The 21,826-nt window shown below is 42.7% G+C and overlaps 1 protein-coding gene across 9 annotated transcripts in view; it reads right to left on the minus strand.

Moving 5' to 3' along the window:
• The window catches only part of mub (poly(rC)-binding protein mub), a 742,071-nt gene that overhangs the window by 87,458 nt on the left and 632,787 nt on the right, over positions 1-21,826 (minus strand). For 7 of the 9 annotated variants that reach the window (XM_070085535.1, XM_070085526.1, XM_070085552.1 and 4 more), the window contains one exon: positions 18,140-18,421. The exons of 1 other annotated variant lie outside the window; for it this stretch is intronic. In XM_070085535.1, the coding sequence (XP_069941636.1) occupies positions 18,140-18,226 (87 nt within the window). In that variant the 5' untranslated portion in view covers positions 18,227-18,421. Of the gene's footprint in view, positions 1-18,139; positions 18,422-21,438; positions 21,579-21,826 lie in introns of all 9 variants that reach the window. One more of the 9 variants, XM_070085541.1, reaches the window with a different exon arrangement.

Below are 21,826 nucleotides of genomic sequence, written 5' to 3' on the forward strand. Positions count from 1 at the left end.
CTCCCCCTTGTGGATTATCAAGTAGTACCCGTCCCTCTCCCTTGTGGATTATCAAGTAGTACCCCTCCCTCCCCCTTGTGGATTATCAAGTAGTACCCCTCCCTCCCCTTGTGGATTATCAAGTAGTACCCCTCCCTACCCCTTGTGGATTATCAAGTAGTACCCCTCCCTCCCCTTGTGGATTATCAAGTAGTACCCCTCCCTCCCCTTGTGGATTATCAAGTAGCACCCCTCCCTCCCCCTTGTGGATTATCAAGTAGCACCCGTCCCTCTCCCTTGTGGATTATCAAGTAGTACCCCTCCCTCCCCTTGTGGATTATCAAGTAGTACCCCTCCCTCCCCTTGTGGATTATCAAGTAGTACCCCTCCCTCCCCCTTGTGGATTATCAAGTAGTACCCCTCCCTTCCTTTGTGGATTATCAAGTAGTACCCCTCCCTCCCCTTGTGGATTATCAAGTAGTACCCCTCCCTCCCCTTGTGGATTATCAAGTAGTACCCCTCCCTCCCCCTTGTGGATTATCAAGTAGTACCCCTCCCTCCCCTTGTGGATTATCAAGTAGTACCCCTCCCTCCCCCTTGTGGATTATCAAGTAGTACCCCTCCCTCCCCCTTGTGGATTATCAAGTAGTACCCCTCCCTCCCCCTTGTGGATTATCAAGTAGTACCCCTCCCTCCCCTTGTGGATTATCAAGTAGTACCCCTCCCTCCCCCTTGTGGATTATCAAGTAGTACCCCTCCCTCCCCCTTGTGGATTATCAAGTAGTACCCCTCCCTCCCCCTTGTGGATTATCAAGTAGTACCCCTCCCTCCCCTTGTGGATTATCAAGTAGTACCCCTCCCTCCCCCTTGTGGATTATCAAGTAGTACCCCTCCCTCCCCCTTGTGGATTATCAAGTAGTACCCCTCCCTCCCCCCTTGTGGATTATCAAGTAGTACCCCTCCCTCCCCCTTGTGGATTATCAAGTAATACCCCTCCCTCCCTCTTGTGGATTATCAAGTAGTACGCCTCCCTCCCCCTTGTGGATTATCAAGTAGTACCCCTCCCTCCCACTTGAGGATTATCAAGTAGTACCCCTCCCTCCCCCTTGTGGATTATCAAGTAGTGCCCCTCCCTTCCGCTGGAAGATTAAATTGCACTCATCACTGTTATTATCACCTCCTCAGTGTTATTAAGTATCACCTCCTAATAGTGTTATTAAGCATCACCTCCTAATAGTGTTATTAAGTATCACCTCCTAATAGTGTTATTAAGCATCACCTCCTAATAGTGTTATTAAGTATCACCTCCTAATAGTGTTATTAAGTATCACCGCCTCCTCTTCCCAAATCGCAGCGAGCACCTTGAGAAACGTAAGAAAAACACTGAGGCAACAAGAAAGTTAATGTGATCTCTGCATCAAGGGTTAATGACCCCGGCCTCCACAAAACCTGTCCCGACGTTTATGCAGGTTTACTCAAGTCACTCTCATAAAATCAACACATTTTCTTAATTTAATGAACAGTTTCGTGAGTTAGCTTTCCAATGAATAATTTGTGTATCTTACTTTGCTCTCTCTATGTCTGTGGGAATCTACATTTCAAAGTTTCCAAGTGATGTTTATGTCATATTTGTCTTCTCAAACACTTAAAGAAAGCAATTATGGTGGCAGCAGGCTGCCCGTGAGGCTAGTACATCAAACGGGAAGTAGAATGAAATTAGCTCAAAGGCACCCACACCACCGTATGTCCTCGGATGACAGTAAAACACCTAGCTCTGCTGGGTGCGTCATTCTGGTGGACCAAAACGACATGGGTTCGAATCCTCTGCTAGTCGCATTATAATCATGGGGAAGCGCAATACCCATAAGGGTTATATAGTGTTTGAATGGCTAATTTATGTTTAAATGTTTCATTCATACAATTTTATATATATTTTCAACGCACCGGCGTATCCCACCGAGGAAGGGTGACCTAAAAAGAAAAACGAAAGTTTTTATCTTTAAATTTAGTAATTTAATACAGGAAAATGGATGACTAGCCCCTTGCTCCCGGCATTTTAGTCACCTCTTACGACATGCATGGCTTACGGAGGAAGAATAATATAACTATACTGCGACTGGCCTGGGATCGAACCCCCCGATATTTTAGCACGCCTCCCGACAAGCCTACCTGGCAATTAATTCTTCAAACGTGGACTAAGGTGGTTTCGCAATTTTTGACTGGGTTCTCAGGAGGCGTGATAAAATATCGTGGGTTCGATCCCCGCTTATTCGCAGTATAGTTATAATATTCTTCCTCCGTAAGCCATACGTGTCGTAAGAGGTGACTAAAATGCCGGGAGCAAGGGGTTAGTTATCCCTTTTCCTGTATAAATTACTAAATTTAAAAATAAACATTTAAACATGCCATACAAACATTATATGACCCTTATGGGTATTGCGCTTCCCCATGATTATAATACTGCGTACATTGTCTTGGAGGTTCGTTAATTACCAATCTGATTTAGGTATATCTGAAGTGATAACTTAACCATACCCCGGCCGGGATTGAACCCGCGGTCAGAGAGTCTCAATCGTGTCATTACGATTTCGTAAGTCATGATAACTTAAGTTTACATTTATCTTCGCTGAACTCTACTTGCTGCTTCCGTCCAAGCTTATGCTTGAATAAGTTACTTAACACGCTCCTCTAGTTCAATATAATTTATAAAGCTACTTTTTTTTAACCAGCAAATTTCCTTATATTACTGTGTATTTGTATATCGAAATTATGTATATTATGAATGATAAAAGTATAGGCTCATACAAGTGTGATTTATTTAAGGATACAGACTTGACCTGGAAACAGTGACGTCTAAGGTTCTGGCAACAATAATATGAATAGCAACGTCCAAAGCACGGCTGTACCTTAGACTTTGACAACACTGATAAAGACTAACCAGCAATGCCCACGGTATCAGTGTCCACGGTATTGTCCGATGCACGGTATTGTCCGATGCATGGTATCATTTATCCAGCGATACAACTAATATTAAAACAAAATAATACAGTGTGTGTTTTAACAAGTGGCTACCAGTCACTGACAGTCTTGAGGGAATAAACCAATGGAGTTCCATGAGATCCGAGTGAAGGTGTGGCGTGTGGGACTGGAGAGGTGAGATGCACGAGAGAGAGAGAGAGAGAGAGAGAGAGAGAGAGAGAGAGAGAGAGAGAGAGAGAGAGAGAGAGAGAGAGAGAGAGAGAGAGAGAGAGAGAGAGAGAGAGAGAGAGGTTGAGCTAGTGAGCGATATGTAAGGATGTGTATATGTGTTGATACGGGCAGGAAAAAGTCGATAATATCTGAGGAAAGATGAGAGGAGCAGTGAAGGTATGTTGAGAGGAGAGCAAGGCAGCATCATCATGGTGCGGGAGAGGACGCGGATCAGTGATGCCCTGGCCAGGCGAGTCACCCCCAGGAATCAATAACACTCACAGCTATACTCCCTCTTTCCTCCACTGCCTTCCCTCCATACACTCACGGTATACACCTTGTCCTTTAGTATCATCATACACTAAACGCTATGCACTACATAGTTTTTCGTATATACTCACATTTGATAAAAGAAGCTACAAGTCTCCGTTCTTTTTCTCCCCCCCCCTACTCATTACAAATTATGGGTTACCTGGAGGTTACCTGGAGGTTATTCCGGGGATCAACGCCCCCGCGGCCCGGTCCATGACCAGGCCTCCCGATGGATCAGGGCCTGATCAACTAGGCTGTTACTGCTGGCCGCACGCAGTCCAACGTACGAGCCACAGCCCGGCTGATCCGGCACTGACTTTAGGTATCTGTCCAGCTCTCTCTTGAAGGCAGCCAGGGGTTTACTGGCAATTCCCCTAATGCTTGATGGGAGGCTGTTGAACAGTTTTGGGCCCCGGACACTTATGGTGTTTTCCCTCTTATCCCCCCAACTCTCCTTATCAAGGTTTTGCAATCACGACAACTACAATTGTCCTTCACTGCTTCATCTACAAACTTTCACAGCTATACACTGTCATTGTCCTCCATACTCACATTCGTATCTTCCTCCACTGTTATTCCTGTCAATCACATCAACCCTCCCAGCATTCACCTTTCTTCTTCTTACACATACCCTCACAAACCTGTACATATATCCCTTTTGCCTTAAGCCCCTCCATTAGGAACCTGCACCTATATAATGTATTGTGAAACTTCGTTCTCTGAGACAGATCGGGGAGGATGGTGCACTGATTCCTGGAATTCTTCACCAGGTAGACACCGTGTGACCACTACTTCAATACACCTGCACGATAATGTTCCTCACATCTCATTACATCTGGGTGTCTGTCTAACCTATTTTTTTAAGTACTTGCAGTACAATATCTGCTTCAATGATGTTACTTGGAAATTTAAACCTCGAATTTAAATCTGTCATATTCAGTAACCATTCTAAATCTCAAACTGAATCCAATGTTTCGAGTTCCATCTTTGATATTTTCAGTATTTTTTTTATATTTGTACGCCTTTATCATACTGTACATCCCCCTTTATTGTGTCCCACAGAATGCATGTACACTACACAGTGCTCTTAATTCATCTTCGTAGGAAAGATCATTGATATAGGACGAACATTAAGTTCTGTAATATAGACGTCAACACAACGTCAACTTATCTATATCATCTGAAAAGTTCCTCACGTCCCGCTCAACACATTCATCAGTCAAATTTTGTCATTGCTATTTACCCCCTCCAACTAGGACACTTTTTTTTTTTTATGTAAAACTTAGCCAAGAGTCCCTTACAATGACTCCACTGGTTTCCATTTTTATTTCTTCTCCAAGTTATGCAAACTGTTGGCTACTGGTCGATCCAAGAGATCTATTACAAACTGTCATCACAATATATATGAGAGCATAGCTGCCACCTACTCTAGCAACACAAATGATCAATTTGCTGCCAAACTTCTCGAATTGTAAATGTTAGATAATTTAAGTTAAAGTAACCCATCGGTAAACCAAAATTATTAATATTTAATTTCATCCGTGACTTTGATCGTCCAAGAACTGACGCGCGTAAACTTATGAGAAAATGAATAATGTGTTATAATGATGATGGGTTGAACAATGTTGGTACTTATGATGAAGGGCTGAACACGGTGTGTTGCCACCTATAATGGTGGGTAGAACACCACGTGTCGCCACCATGATGGAGGGTTGAACACGTGTTGCCGCCTATAGAAGGTCGAACACAATGTATTGCCATCTATAGAGGATTGAACACCATATGCAGCCTCCTGTTTTTCAGTGGATTGTATAGTACCTCACTCTGTATTCTTATCATTAACTGCCGTTAAGCACCTTAGCTGTGACCTTGATATACCTATGATCGTTTCAAGTTTTGTGTACCCTCGAAGTCCGACCTATTGCTAGGCATGTATGTTAACTGCCTGTTCAACTAAGCCCTTGCTGTTGGCGGCTTCCTGGTCCACACAGACTGGTTGATCTGGCATTTGTCGAAGAGATGTAATATATCTTTGAGTTTCGAGAGCTTTTATACTCTATGAGCCCAGTCTTGAGCGAGGCTTGTCTGGTGTTTATTTGGTCAGCCAAGCTACTACTGCTAGCGGTCCACTGGTCACATATCCATCACAGCCTGGTTGATCTGACACCTGGTGGAGATATTTGTACCAGCAGTGTTTCTGATATCTTCTGGTAAGATGTTGAATAGTCTTGGACCCCGGATGTTGACACTGTGTACTCTCAGTATGCCCATGGCTTCCTTACTTTTCACTGGGTCTATTTTACACTCCTTCCCGTACATATATATTATTGGGCATCTCTGCTTTGGACACTACATTCCAGGTACTCTGAGGCGTTCCCAGTTCCAGAACTTTATTAGCTCTATGAGGGCAGTAAACGATCTCTATCTTTTTCAGCTCTAATATCCCTCCTGCCTTGAACAAAGCCATCATCACTTAACAATATTCTAAATGAGAGAGCACAAATGATTTGAATGGTATCACCGACGGGAATTTTGTCTTGTTTTCAAAGTTCTCATTATCCACCCAAGTCATTTTCTGGCTTTCGCAGCATATGCCTAATCGTGTTCCTTACCTTGGTAAAAAGTCAGTACATTTTTTTTTTTTTTGGCAAGAATGAGGATCGAATTATGTCCAGCCTATCAATGATAGCTCAAGAGTCGATAGAATGATACATTTTCGTTCACCTTCCCTAGAGTAATTTACACTTACACTTACACACACACACATTAATGTAGGAATGGAAGTTGAAGGAGATGAACATTGGTATGTGCTAAGTTAATACCACTGTGAACACTGGAACAATAAATGGAGCCTGCATTTTGCTGGGGCAGAATCTAGAAATTTGGTCTGTCATCAAATGTTGAAGACTGTTCTGGATTCGGTATTTCCTTCAATTATCTTTGAGTGCACCTAAAATTAAGCTGTCGAAGCGGTTTAAACAGCAGCGGCACTTCACTGATAAATTGTCTTACCCGACTGCCGTACTACTTGAGGAACCCGCGGGTTATTGGTTCAACGAGAATTCATCATATTCCTGAAGGATCAGCTGGAATTATTTCAACAGCGGGATGATTGTAGGGAGATATTAAAGACCGCAATAATTTTCTCCAAGGATGATTGTCCCACATCGTGGAATTATGCTCGGTGCTCCTGGAGGATTTACAGCGCTCGCTGGATGATAAAAGGTCTTACTCAGAGTCCGGATGTTCAGAGCTCAGTTCAAGTAGTCGGCACGGCAGGAAACAAGACTGTCAACCATCTGCGATTTCGTGTAAGAACTTTACCTTAAGGCTTTGTTCGGGCCACCTGGTCCGCACTGATTCCATTACCACATTCTTGGAAAGAGGGGGAACACTAAACCCGCAGGGGTTACACAACGCCTGGTGGAATAGCAGGCAATCAGGTTCGATCTAAAGGAGTCAGGTCCAATTTCCTGAATCAAGAGCCCCTCGCCGGAGTCAAGGAATCTCCCTTGAGGGGACCTCACTCCAGCGGACCTCAACTTCATGTAAAAGGTCTGGCTTATGAAAACGAGAATATCGCAAGTCACGGCGAAGAAATTTGTCAATTACCTCTGGTATCTGAGAGAAAAGTTGGTCGCACTCGCTATCGCTGACGACTTTGTGTCTACTGCAGAGATGAAGATGAAGGACATCATCGACGAATATGACGACTCATTCATGAGAGCAGTCGTTCACCTTGACACAATGAAAAATATGACTATTTTCACTTCAGAACTACCATCAAGTACATGACTATTTTCACTTCAGAATTACTATCAAGAACAAGACTATTTCCACTTTAGAACTCAAAAGAGACACTATGCAAAAGAGCCAATAAAGCATTTAAAATACTGGGGAATGCATAAAATCCTAAATATGTACTTACTGGAGCGGAGGAGATACATGATAATATATATCTGGACAGTACTTGAGGGCCTTGTTCAAAATCTGAACACTGTCATAACATATTGGAGCGAGAGAGATGGGAGGAAGTGCAAAATGAACCCAGTGAATAGCAGGGGCACCATGGGCACATGAGGGAACACGGTATTAACGTCCGTTTACAGGAGGAAACTTGGCAAATACCTTCACCATGTGCTAGATCAACCATGCTATGGTGGATATGTGGGTCAGCAGACTACTAGTAGCAACAGCCTGGTTGACCAAGCAAGCACCAGACGAGCCTGGCCCTGGTCCGGGAGTAGAAATTTTTTCGAAACTCAAAAGGTACCATCAAGAACATGACTATTTTCACTTTGTAACTCTAATCATTGCAAATACAGCACAGAGAATGTAGCTCCTTCAAGTGTTCAGTGACCAGTGTTTGTTTCCCCTGCAGTGAAGAGTACAGTGCTCAAGCAGTGACTCTTTCATCATTTTACTATTATATATTTGTATTCGATGAGGTAGATTTAATAAAAACTTTCAGTGCACTTTTTGTTAACCAGTGGAACAATTTATATAGGAGCAAATATTTTTTCAGTTGTGACTGGAAGAAGTGTACTTAGTGACCAATAAAAATAATCAGATTATAACTCAATTTTGAACTAAATGTTTTTTGCAATATGGTATAGTTGGATAGACTGCCCTCGAAAAATAAGGACTTGACCTGATTATAATTTTACACACACACACACACACACGTGTGCGTGTGTATATATATATAATATATATATATATATATATATATATATATATATATATATATATATATATATATATATATATATATATACACACACACAATATACACACAATCACAGACAGGCGATTTTAACTATACAAGACAAGCCACAGTGGACGGTGACACATCCGCACTATGCTACCCTGAGAACTCTCCCTGCTTTAGTTGCTCTCTTGCAACGCTGCACAGCTCCTGATGATGCACTGAGAAGTGTGAAAGTACAGACAGGCGATTTTAACTATACAAGACAAGCCACAGTGGACGGTGACACATCCGCACTATGCTACCCTGAGAACTCTCCCTGCTTTAGTTGTTCTCTTGCAACGCTGCACAGCTCCTGATGATGCACTGAGAAGTGTGAAAGTACTTGAGTTATAAATTTCCACTCCTCGTGGCTTGTCTCCTCTGTGGCTTGTCTTGCAAGGTACGCAGTGCGACAGTGTGGGTAGATTGGTAAAGCACTGCGTACCTTGTCCACGTAGGTTCGACAGCCAGAGATCAGTGTTTGTGTATATTTCGCATGCTCTCGCGAATTCCTTATATATATATATATATATATATATATATATATATATATATATATATATATATATATATATATATATATATATATATATATATATAATGCGCGAGATAACATTCCGAGAAGCAGAGGTGGGCCTCAAAAAATGGTTAAGACCCGCTGCATGCCGGAGCTAAAGATACGTCTATCGTCCCCGCTTTGACTGGCCTTCAATTTCCTTTACACGAACTGCCTCTGTGCGTTGCCCGCCTCTATTTCCCGAGTTTCACTTATAGTCTTGTGCTTTCTCTTATCTGCGGTGTTTTCTCACTAGACGCTCTCCATTCTCAGGCTATACTGCATCCACCCAAGCAATAAATCATGGTAGTTTCTCTTAAAGCCACTTTTAATTTTTAGACAAACCATATCTCCCCATCCCCCCCCTCCACATCTAGCAATCATTAACAAAGATTCGTTTATCTATTCATTCCCCGGCCTAGCTTCATCCTTCCTCTTAACATAACTTCTCATCCTCCCACTTTCCCTATTTGGTGTGTGTGTACTCACCTAATTGTGGCTGCAGGGGCCGAGACACAGCTCCTGGCCCCGCCTCTTCACTAATCGCTACTAGGTTCTCTCTCTGCTTCCAGAGCTTTGATATACCTCGTCTTAAAGCTATGTATGGTTCCTGCCTCCACTACATCACTTGTTAGGCTATTCCACTTCCTGACGACTCTCTGAAGAAATACTTCCTAACATCCCTATGACTCGTCTGAGTCTTCAGCTTCCAGTTGTGACCTGTGTGTGTGTGTGTGTGTGTGTGTGTGTGTGTGTGTGTGTGTGTGTACTCACCTAGTTGAGGTTGCGGGGGTCGAGTCCGAGCTCCTGGCCCCGCCTCTTCACTGATCGCTACTAGGTCACTCTCCCTGAGCCGTGAGCTTTATCATACCTCTGCTTAAAGCTATGTATGGATCCTGCCTCCACTACATCGCTTCCCAAACTATTCCACTTACTGACTACTCTGTGGCTGAAGAAATACTTCCTAACATCCCTGTGATTCATCTGTGTCTTCAGCTTCCAACTGTGTCCCCTTGTTACTGTGTCCAATCTCTGGAACATCCCGTCTTTGTCCACCTTGTCAATTCCTCTCAGTATTTTGTATATCGTTATCATGTCCCCCCTATCTCTCCTGTCCTCCAGTGTCGTCAGGTTGATTTCCCTTAACCTCTCCTCGTAGGACATACCTCTTAGCTCTGGGACTAGTCTTGTTGCAAACCTTTGCACTTTCTCTAGTTTCTTCACGTGCTTGGCTAGGTGTGGGTTCCAAACTGGTGCCGCATACTCCAATATGGGCCTAACGTACACGGTGTACAGGGTCCTGAATGATTCCTTATTAAGATGTCGGAATGCTGTTCTGAGGTTTGCTAGGCGCCCATATGCTGCAGCAGTTATTTGGTTGATGTGCGCTTCAGGAGATGTGCCTGGTGTTATACTCACCCCAAGATCTTTTTCCTTGAGTGAGGTTTGTAGTCTCTGACCCCCTAGACTGTACTCCGTCTGCGGCCTTCTTTGCCCTTCCCCAATCTTCATGACTTTGCACTTGGTGGGATTGAACTCCAGGAGCCAATTGCTGGACCAGGTCTGCAGCCTGTCCAGATCCCTTTGTAGTTCTGCCTGGTCTTCGATCGAGTGAATTCTTCTCATCAACTTCACGTCATCTGCAAACAGGGACACCTCAGAGTCTATTCCTTCCGTCATGTCGTTCACAAATACCAGAAACAGCACTGGTCCTAGGACTGACCCCTGCGGGACCCCGCTGGTCACAGGTGCCCACTCTGACACCTCGCCACGTACCATGACTCGCTGCTGTCTTCCTGACAAGTATTCCCTGATCCATTGTAGTGCCTTCCCTGTTATCCCTGCTTGGTCCTCCAGTTTTTGCACCAATCTCTTGTGTGGAACTGTGTCAAACGCCTTCTTGCAGTCCAAGAAAATGCAATCCACCCACCCCTCTCTCTCTTGTCTTACTGCTGTCACCATGTCATAGAACTCCAGTAGGTTTGTGACACAGGATTTCCCGTCCCTGAAACCATGTTGGCTGCTGTTGATGAGATCGTTCCTTTCTAGGTGTTCCACCACTCTTCTCCTGATAATCTTCTCCATGATTTTGCATACTATACATGTCAGTGTGTATGTGTGTATGTGTGTGTGTGTGTGTATGTGTGTGTGTGTGTGTGTGTGCATGTGTGTGTGTGTGTGTGTGTGTGTGTGTGTGTGTGTGTGTGTGTGTGTGTGTGTGTTTGTGTACTCACCTAGTTGTACTCACCTAGTTGAGGTTGCGGGGGTCGAGTCCGAGCTCCTGGCCCCGCCTCTTCACTGATCGCTACTAGGTCACTCTCCCCGAGCCGTGAGCTTTATCATACCTCTGCTTAAAGCTATGTATGGATCCTGCCTCCACTACATCGCTTCCCAAACTATTCCACTTACTGACTACTCTGTGGCTGAAGAAATACTTCCTAACATCCCTGTGATTCATCTGTGTCTTTAGCTTCCAACTGTGTCCCCTTGTTGCTGTGTCCAAACTCTGGAACATCCTGTCTTTGTCCACCTTGTCAATTCCCCTCAGTATTTTGTATGTCGTTATCATGTCCCCCCTATCTCTCCTGTCCTCCAGTGTCGTCAGGTTGATTTCCCTTAACCTCTCCTCGTAGGACATACCTCTTAGCTCTGGGACTAGTCTTGTTGCAAACCTTTGCACTTTCTCTAGTTTCTTTACGTGCTTGGCTAGGTGTGGGTTCCAAACTGGTGCCGCATACTCCAATATGGGCCTAACGTATACGGTGTACAGGGTCCTGAACGATTCCTTATTAAGATGTCGGAATGCTGTTCTGAGGTTTGCTAGGCGCCCATATGCTGCAGCAGTTATTTGGTTGATGTGCGCTTCAGGAGATGTGCCTGGTGTTATACTCACCCCAAGATCTTTTTCCTTGAGTGAGGTTTGTAGTCTCTGACCCCCTAGACTGTACTCCGTCTGCGGCCTTCTTTGCCCTTCCCCAATCTTCATGACTTTGCACTTGGTGGGATTGAACTCCAGGAGCCAATTGCTGGACCAGGTCTGCAGCCTGTCCAGATCCCTTTGTAGTTCTGCCTGGTCTTCGATCGAGTGTATTCTTCTCATCAACTTCACGTCATCTGCAAACAGGGACACCTCAGAGTCTATTCCTTCCGTCATGTCGTTCACAAATACCAGAAACAGCACTGGTCCTAGGACTGACCCCTGCGGGACTGATCCCTGCGGGATCCCTGAAACCATGCTGGCTGCTGTTGATGAGATCATTCCTTTCTAGGTGTTCCACCACTCTTCTCCTGATAATCTTCTCCATGATTTTGCATACTATACATGTCAGTGACACTGGTGTGTGTGTGTGTGTGTGTGTGTGTGTGTGTGTGTGTGTGTGTGTGTGTGTGTGTGTGTGTGTGTGTGTGTGTGTGTGTGTGCGCGCGCGCGCCGTTGTTTGAAGGCAACTATATGAATTAACATGGTATGCATTAATTTTTTTTGTCAAACTATTTTAATTTTTTTTTAATATCGGGAAGCGCTACATTTAAAGACCTCAAGGCACTTCCTTTGATGGGTTTTACAAAAATTAGCCTACTGACCTGGCCTCTTTGATAAACTGGGCCACAGTAGTGCAATGCAGCTTAGACCTGACCAACTTATCTTGGTTCAGCCTACATTTAGTGTAAGTAGTTTGTCTCATGATGTTCAGTCTGTCGGGATGCTGGTGCGTATTCTTAGCCATATAATGTAATTTTAAAATGTCGGGAGGTTATTGCAACTATGAATCTGCATAGTTTATATACTGATGTACGTACGCATTCTTTGATATATACTCTAAATCTCGACATTCTCTCTCTCTCTCTCTCCCATGCACATTTTTTTTTCGCCCAGCTGAGGTGGAAATATTTTCATAAAAAATCCATTTTTTCCTATGTATAAGATAGGCCATCCTCAGAGATGGTAATTTCCAGGGGACAGTAACTCCCGTTCTGCTTAAAGGGAACCTTTGATGCTTCTGTAGCTAATGAACCCTTAACGGAATACCTGGAGATATCCTCATTGCTCTACAAAAGTCTCCCAGCTCAGACCAGATTTCAACACCTGACCCATCCTTATTGATGGAATATGACAGGGGAAACATAAGTAAGTTGTGTTCTCATTGTGTAACAATCATATAGAATAGGGTAGCAACGTACTGATGAATCCAATCTTGAAGGAAAAAAAAAAAACTCCATTTCCCTCTAGGTTCATCCTATTCTCTTGTTACAATCATTTTTCGTCACTTACATATATAGCCTATAGTATATCAGTGCCCACTTCCCACGTAACAGTAACTAGTTCTGCTGGAAGGTGACCTTTAAACCTCAGGCTGCGCACATTTCATTTCTTCACGTATAACGAAATATAACAGTGAAACAGCTTTTTCTCCCACAATGTAAATATATCACAAAATAGATTAACGCAATGCGAGCGTACCTAATTTAGTTATATATATATATATATTATATATATATATATATATATATATATATATATATATATATATATATATATATATATATATATATATATATATATATATATATATATATATATATATATATATATATATATTTATTATCACACTGGCCGATTCCCACCAAGGCAGGGTGGCCCGAAAAAGAAAAACTTTCACCATCATTCACTCCATCACTGTCTTGCCAGAAGGGTGCTTTACACTACAGTTTTTAAACTGCAACATTTACACCCCTCCTTCAGAGTGCAGGCACTGTACTTCCCATCTCCAGGACTCAAGTCCGGCCTGCCGGTTTCCCTGAACCCCTTCATAAATGTTACTTTGCTCACACTCCAACAGCACGTCAAGTATTAAAAACCATTTGTCTCCATTCACTCCTATCAAACACGCTCACGCATGCCTGCTGGAAGTCCAAGCCCCTCGCACACAAAACCTCCTTTACCCCCTCTCTCCAACCTTTCCTAGGCCGACCCCTACCCCGCCTTCCTTCCACTACAGACTGATACACTCTTGAAGTCATTCTGTTTCGCTCCTTTCTCTCTACATGTCCGAACCACCTCAACAACCCTTCCTCAGCCCTCTGGACAACAGTTTTGATAATCCCGCACCTCCTCCTAACTTCCAAACTACGAATTCTCTGCATTATATTCACACCACACATTGCCCTCAGACATGACATCTCCACTGCCTCCAGCCTTCTCCTTGCTGCAACATTCATCACCCACGCTTCACACCCATATAAGAGCGTTGGTAAAACTATACTCTCATACATTCCCCTCTTTGCCTCCAAGGACAAAGTTCTTTGTCTCCACAGACTCCTAAGTGCACCACTCACTCTTTTCCCCTCATCAATTTTATGATTCACCTCATCTTTCATAGACCCATCCGCTGACACGTCCACTCCCAAATATCTGAATACATTTACCTCCTCCATACTCTCTCCCTCCAATCTGATATTCAATCTTTCATCACCTAATCTTTTTGTTATCCTCATAACCTTACTCTTTCCTGTATTCACCTTTAATTTTCTTCTTTTGCACACCCTACCAAATTATATATATATATATATATATATATATATATATATATATATATATATATATATATATATATATATATAATGTCGTGCCGAATAGGCAGAACTTGCGATCTTGGCTTAAATAGCAACGCTCATCTTGCCATATAGGACAAGTGAAAATTTGTGTATGCAATAATGTCGCCAAAATCATTCTGAACCTAACGAAAAAAATATATTTCACTGTGTTTGTTTAGTATTAAATTACTGTAAACAAATCTAAAATATATTTTGTTGGGTTAGGCTAAAATAAATTGTTCTTGTTATAATAAGGTCAGGTAAGTTTTCTAAGATTCTTTTGGTGCAAAATTAAATTTTTTTTACATTAACATTAATGAAAAAAAATATATCTTTAAACGTAAAAAAGAAAATTTCAGAAAGAACTTAATTTAAAATGAGTTCTTGCTAATTGACCAGTTTTACATATTCGGCACTACATTATATACATATATATATATATATATATACATATATATATACATATATATATATATATACATATACATATTCAGATATTTGGGAGTGGACGTGTCAGCGGATGGGTCTATGAAAGATGAGGTGAATCATAGAATTGATGAGGGAAAAAGAGTGAGTGGTGCACTTAGGAGTCTGTGGAGACAAAGAACTTTGTCCTTGGAGGCAAAGAGGGGAATGTATAAGAGTATAGTTTTACCAACGCTCTTATATGGGTGTGAAGCGTGGGTGATGAATGTTGCAGCGAGGAGAAGGCTGGAGGCAGTGGAGATGTCATGTCTGAGGGCAATGTGTGGTGTGAATATAATGCAGAGAATTCGTAGTTTGGAAGTTAGGAGGAGGTGCGGGATTACCAAAACTGTTGTCCAGAGGGCTGAGGAAGGGTTGTTGAGGTGGTTCGGACATGTAGAGAGAATGGAGCGAAACAGAATGACTTCAAGAGTGTATCAGTCTGTAGTGGAAGGAAGGCGGGGTAGGGGTCGGCCTAGGAAGGGTTGGAGGGAGGGGGTAAAGGAGGTTTTGTGTGCGAGGGGCTTGGACTTCCAGCAGGCATGCGTGAGCGTGTTTGATAGGAGTGAATGGAGACAAATGGTTTTTAATACTTGACGTGCTGTTGGAGTGTGAGCAAAGTAACATTTATGAAGGGATTCAGGGAAACCGGCAGGCCGGACTTGAGTCCTGGAGATGGGAAGTACAGTGCCTGCACTCTGAAGGAGGGGTGTTAATGTTGCAGTTTAAAAACTGTAGTGTAAAGCACCCTTCTGGCAAGACAGTGATGGAGTGAATGATGGTGAAAGTTTTTCTTTTTCGGGCCACCCTGCCTTGGTGGGAATCGGCCGGTGTGATAATAAAAAAAAATAAAAAAAAAAAAATATATATATATATATATATATATATATATATATATATATATATATATATATTATATATATATATATATAATGTGCCGAAAAGGTAAAACTGGTCAATTACCAAGAACTCATTTAAAATTAAGACCTTTCTAAAATTTTCTCCTATGCGTTTAAAGATATATATTTTTTCATTTATATTAATGTAAAAATTAATAATTTTGTACCAAAAGAACCTTAGAAAACTTACCTAACCTTATTACAACAGGCGCAATTTAATTTAACCTAATCCAACCAATTATATTTTAGACAAGTTTACAATAATTTAATATTTTTTGCTAAATTATTGCATAACCAAATTTTCGCTTGCCTTATTTGGCAAGAACAGTGCTCATATTTAAGCCAAACTCCTAAGTTTTACCTATTCGGCACGACATTACTTTAGAGGCTTTCCAAACACTAGCCTAGATCTTACCTCTATTCAGTCTTCATTTCTGCCGTATCTGAAACTCGTAACTCGCAAGCTTGAACAATACAACACAATGAACATTAAAGAAAATATTTCAAGCAAAACAGCAAATAAGCCATATCAAAATACTTAAAATAAGAAGTTTCACAAAAGTGGTTAGAGTTATTATGTCTGAAAAATTATTAAAGGCAAGCCTAGCAAAGTCTTAAAAAAAAAAAAACCTGTGAAATACTGTAGACAATAATATTAAAAACTAAAGTTTAGCAACAAGCTGGACAACGCATGCAACTGTTAGCAGGAGGAAAGGACGGATGAGGAAGGTAACTGGGTAATGGAAAAGGCAATGGGGAGGAGGATATTCAAGCAAGTTGGAAAACTCTGGGTTTTAAGACTACAAAGCAACACTTGGCATGCATCGTCGCTGTCATCAACACAAATACACGTAGTCAGGAGCTTGCTAGTTATCTTTAACGAGGTCTTTATATATATATATATATATATATATATATATATATATATATATATATATATATATATATATATATATATATATATATATATATAATATATATATATATACACGTGCCTATGCAGTATCCAAAACAAGAGCAGCACTTTTGTAGGCTTACTTGCATTTAATACGAAAATTCTTAGGATTAATTATATTGATATAAAAAGCAATCTCCGCTAGTGTGCGCGCCTTTATTTTGATAGATATGCTGGGTCCCAAAATGCTATCCTACAAGTGTTGCTAAATATTTGTGGCGTTGCAGAGCAGCATGATATTGCCAGTATCATTTTGTAGAGATGACCCTGAAACGGCGAACATTGGAAGGTGGCGAGGCTCACCAAAAATCCGCAATTCGATGAGGAAACTTATGACGAGGTTTCGGTCCGTCCTGAACCACTGTTAAGTCACAACTGGTAATTGTGAGCTAACAAGATGGTGTCAGACTAACATGGTGCTCTGGTGGGCCAGTATGGTGGTATTAAGGTTGCTACATTGAACCTGCTGTAGTGGCACAAGAATGTGCTGGGTTGTGTACTGTGGTTTTTTATTCTTTAGGGATAAAGTGTAGCAGTCAAAACTTATTCAACAGATTAAGGGAAAAAAGTAACCTCGTATTGTCCAATGAAATTAATAAAATGCTAAATTATGATATTAAATAAACTTCTATGTTTATAGTGTGTGTGCACTCACCTAGTTGAGGTTGCAGGGGTCGAGTACAAGCTCCTGGCCCCTGTGTGTATGTGTGTGTGTGTATGTGTGTATGTGTGTGTGTGTGTGTGTGTGTGTGTGTGTGTGTGTGTGTGTGTGTGTGTGTGTGTGTGTGTGTGTGTGTGTGTGTGTGTGTGTATGTGTATGTGTATGTGTGTGTGTGTGTGTGTGTGTGTGTGTGTATGTGTATGTGTATGTGTGTGTTTGTGTGTGTGTGTGTGTGTGTGTGTGTGTGTGTGTGTGTGTGTGTGTGTGTGTGTGTGTGTGAGATTAAATTACTACTAGGTGATTTTTTTAAGACACTGGATAGGTGATAGTGTATTTACAGTTCACTACCATTACTGTAACTAGAGCCTCTCTAAGATCGCGTTCTTCCCTGTACTGGGTAGCACCTACCTGTACACCTCATGAACACTATATACACAATAAGTTACTGACACAGATGACAAGGAAAAGTAGCGACAAGTTTCTAACTATATTGGTGAAATATAACTGGAAATACAGTAAATTAAAATTTGTCAGTGAGTGTATAAATTTGGGTGCGACAACGTCTCTCATTTATCAAATACCGACAAAGGTGATATTTCAAGTGTTTTAGTGGTACATGTGAAGTGTGATAAATTTATGCAAAGTATTCTACGTATTTTGGTATATACCAAGTGACGTGTATGAAAAGTACTTTAACATAGAATCCCATCCCCCCTCCCCACCGTGTCGATGACAGCGACAGAATGGCCCGAAAGGCACTAAGGGAGAGAGGAAAACCTACCTTTCCCTGCATCAACAGTCTCATAGAAAGGGAGGCGGTAGGTCCTTCATTGGTGGAGAGGGGCTTGGACTCAATGGTAGTAGCCATGTTGATATCTGGGAGGGCGGGAGCCGAGGTACCGGACTATGTTCAGTGTTGACACTATGGGGCACACCAAGGAGTGTGGTTGGTGTGGGCGGCGGGCGGGCGGGCTGGGCTGGGCTGGGCAGGCGGGCTGGGCTGGGCTGGGTCACGGGCGGGCGGGCGGGGCGGGGCAGCGGGGCACAGTGGGGGCACCACGGTCTGTGGGAGGAGACACACGTCAGTCACGACCACCGACACTCACAGGGTCTTGTACACCAGGGCCACGCTCACAGGGTCATGTACACCAGGGCCACGCTTACAGGGTCATGCACACCAGGGGCATGTTCACAGGGTCATGTACACCTGGGCCATGTTCACAGGGTTATGTACACCAAGGGTCATGCTCACAGGGTCATGTACACCTAGGCCATACTTACAGGGTCATGTACACCAGGGGCCATGCTCATAGGGTCATGTAGACCAGGGGCCATGCTCATAGGGTCATGTATACCAGGGGCCATGCTCACAGGGTTGCATACACCAGGGTCACAATCGCAGGGTCATGTACACCAGGGTCACAATCGCAGGGTCATGTACACCAGGGGCCATACTCAAAGGGTCATGTACACCAGGGGCCATACTCAAAGGGTCATGTACACCAAGAATCCAACGCACAATGTCATGTACACCAAGGGTCATGCACACAGGATCCCATGCATCAGGGACCATGCTCACGTGGTCATATGCATCAGGGGACATGATCGCAGGGCCATGTACACTTGGACCACGCTCACAGGGTCATGTACACCAGGGGTCACGCTCACAGGGTCATGTACACCAAGGGTCACAGTCACAGGGTCATGTACACCATGGGTCACAATCACAGGGTCATGTGCACCATGGGACACACCACAGGGTCATGTATACCAGGGGACACTCACAGGGGTCATGTACACCAGGATTACGCTCACGGGATCATGTACACCAGGGCACACACGTCATCAGTGACGTACATCTGCTAGGTCATCAGTGACAATGTCACCCAAGTCATCAATGACGTATCTTCCAGATCACTAATGACGGATTATATTACCAGGTCATCAATGAGTGATATCTACCAACTAGCCAATGACATTACCAGGTCATCAATGACGGATCTCATTAACGAGGTCATCAATGGCAGATATCTACCAGGTCATCAATGAGAACATTTATCAAGTCATCAATGACGAATAGTATGTACTTAGTCATCGATGACCGGGATGCTATCTACTAGGTCAATGATGGGAATATTTACCGGTTCATCAATGACGGGAATATCTACCGAGTCATCAATGACGGGAATATCTACCGAGTCATCAATGACGGATATCTAGCAGGCCATCAATGAGGGGAATTACAGCTACCAGGTCATCAATGACAGGGATGATATACACCAGATCATTAATGACGGAGATGTCTACCAGTCATCAATGACATAACTAGCAGGTCACTTGAAAGATCTTCCATGCAGGATCATTCCCGTCACTTAACTATGCTTCAACATCTTCACACCGTAACTACATCCTCCTCCTCACGTCATAACTACATCAACATTCTCACGCCATAACTACAACATCCTCACGCCATAACTGTATCAACATCCACACACCATAACTATGCCAACTTCCTCACAAGATAACTACAATATCATACCATAACTACAAAAGTAGCCTCACACCGTAACGACATAGATATCCTCTCACCATAACTAAATCACTATTTTCACATCTCTTCTCATTTATACACTGTTGATTGCAATCACTTTCATAAAACACTGATCCAAGGTCATCTTTGCTAAGGTCATTTACAATATCATATGTTCTTATGTGTTACTCCTATAAGTTATGTAAACTTACGCACACAATTTTTATCATAAATCTTATACGTCTAACCAATCTGTCTACCTGTGGCTGCGCTAATTTGCCATAATATGGATGTAAACAAACTTTCCTGTTCAAACTAACGTACAATTCATAATTCATATAAGCATCCTGCTCAACTTTTAACAAAATAAGTTAACAGATGAGTGTGAGACTAAGACTCGTACATCAGCGTGCATGTAGCTTAGCCGTTCGACCGTCAATAATTCATATTTTAATCGAGTCAGGCATGAGCTATTCACACAGGAAGTAAATGTTATTACATTCCTAAAGGCATAAGACCAAATATTCCACTGTCAAAAGTGACGGGGGCTTCGTACTATATGATATTTGGCATCGCGCAGGTCATTTCAAGTTTATTTACACCTTCTACCTTTCCTCGACCTTCCCGGGTATGACAGACAATCCTGTATTGATATTCTCGTCTCTTGCAGCGGCGGCCCTGGCCGGAAGCTGCCACGGGACCAGATATCACAAGTCATTCAGGTTACCAACATTTTACATGTTTTTAGCTGCACACTTGAGTCTCCGCCACACAATCTCGCCGAGCCTCAGCGGATGTGCACATCTTAACCATAATCATAAGAGGAAACCGCAAATTTACCCAGTCATCGTCTCCACGACGCTCAACACATTCACACCTTGCAAAGCAACCCAGAACTCATTTGCATACTACGATACCTTTCCACGAGTTGGGAATAATTTACGCGATACTCAGTACAACGCAATTATTTACCTATTCATTAACGATATCGTACCCTCTCAAGACACACACCCAGGTACCAAAGGGGTAGCATAAGACTGTAGGAAGAGGTCAATTACCTTACAAAAGGGTGATAAAACACTCGGGTTGACTCACACCTTCCTTAGGACTAAGGGGATCTGAAGGTGGCGGGAGGGTCATGCTCACAGAAGCCAAAGCTTTCTATCGCTAGTAAGGACACATACACTATAAGGACATGTACACCAAGCGCCCGTTTCATGCATCCACCAAAATTACTGGTTAATTATAAAAATGTACTGGAAGAAATTATAAGAAAATGCCGACTATGATCCCCAACTGACCAAACAACTAGCGGATGATGACCAGAGTGAGCAAGTTTCAGGGGAGGCACGATGACTCCTCTGTAGTGCCAAATGGTCAAGCATCCAAGGTGTAAAGTCAAGATTAGAGAGAAGAGAAACTAAGGCGGAAGGAACCCCTTTTACACTTGGCCTCTACGCTAGGCCTGCTAAACCTGCAGAGAAGCGTGGTGAGCAGCGGCTACACTGTGTGGGTGACTAAGAAGCGGTTGCGGTGGTAGTGATACTCACCTGTGAAGATCGACTCCTTTCATTGATCAGAAATGTAATCCAATGGTCTTCTGTGCACAAGGCGGCATTCCAAGTGTCTTAATGCAGAGATGTCAAGCATGGCTGTCCCTTGGCCTACTAATATTACAACTACAACTAATCTAAAGGTAAGAATTTATATACAGTACATAAAATATTTACAAATGAAGCCAAGTAATTTCAGACTAAAAATCCGTACCGATAAGTGTAACAAGATCGCACGGATACAAAAACTAGTGCCAGTTTGCGCAGTCTCCAGCCATATATGCTTGAAGCCAAACTAACTTGCTAATCTACATAAAAGAAAAAAATACCGGATAAGGCGGTAAAATATAAAATAATGTGGCTGGCGAAGGTAGCAGCTGATGGG

Source organism: Cherax quadricarinatus, chromosome 1 (assembly GCF_038502225.1).
Source record: "Cherax quadricarinatus isolate ZL_2023a chromosome 1, ASM3850222v1, whole genome shotgun sequence".
Lineage (NCBI taxonomy): Eukaryota > Metazoa > Arthropoda > Malacostraca > Decapoda > Parastacidae > Cherax > Cherax quadricarinatus.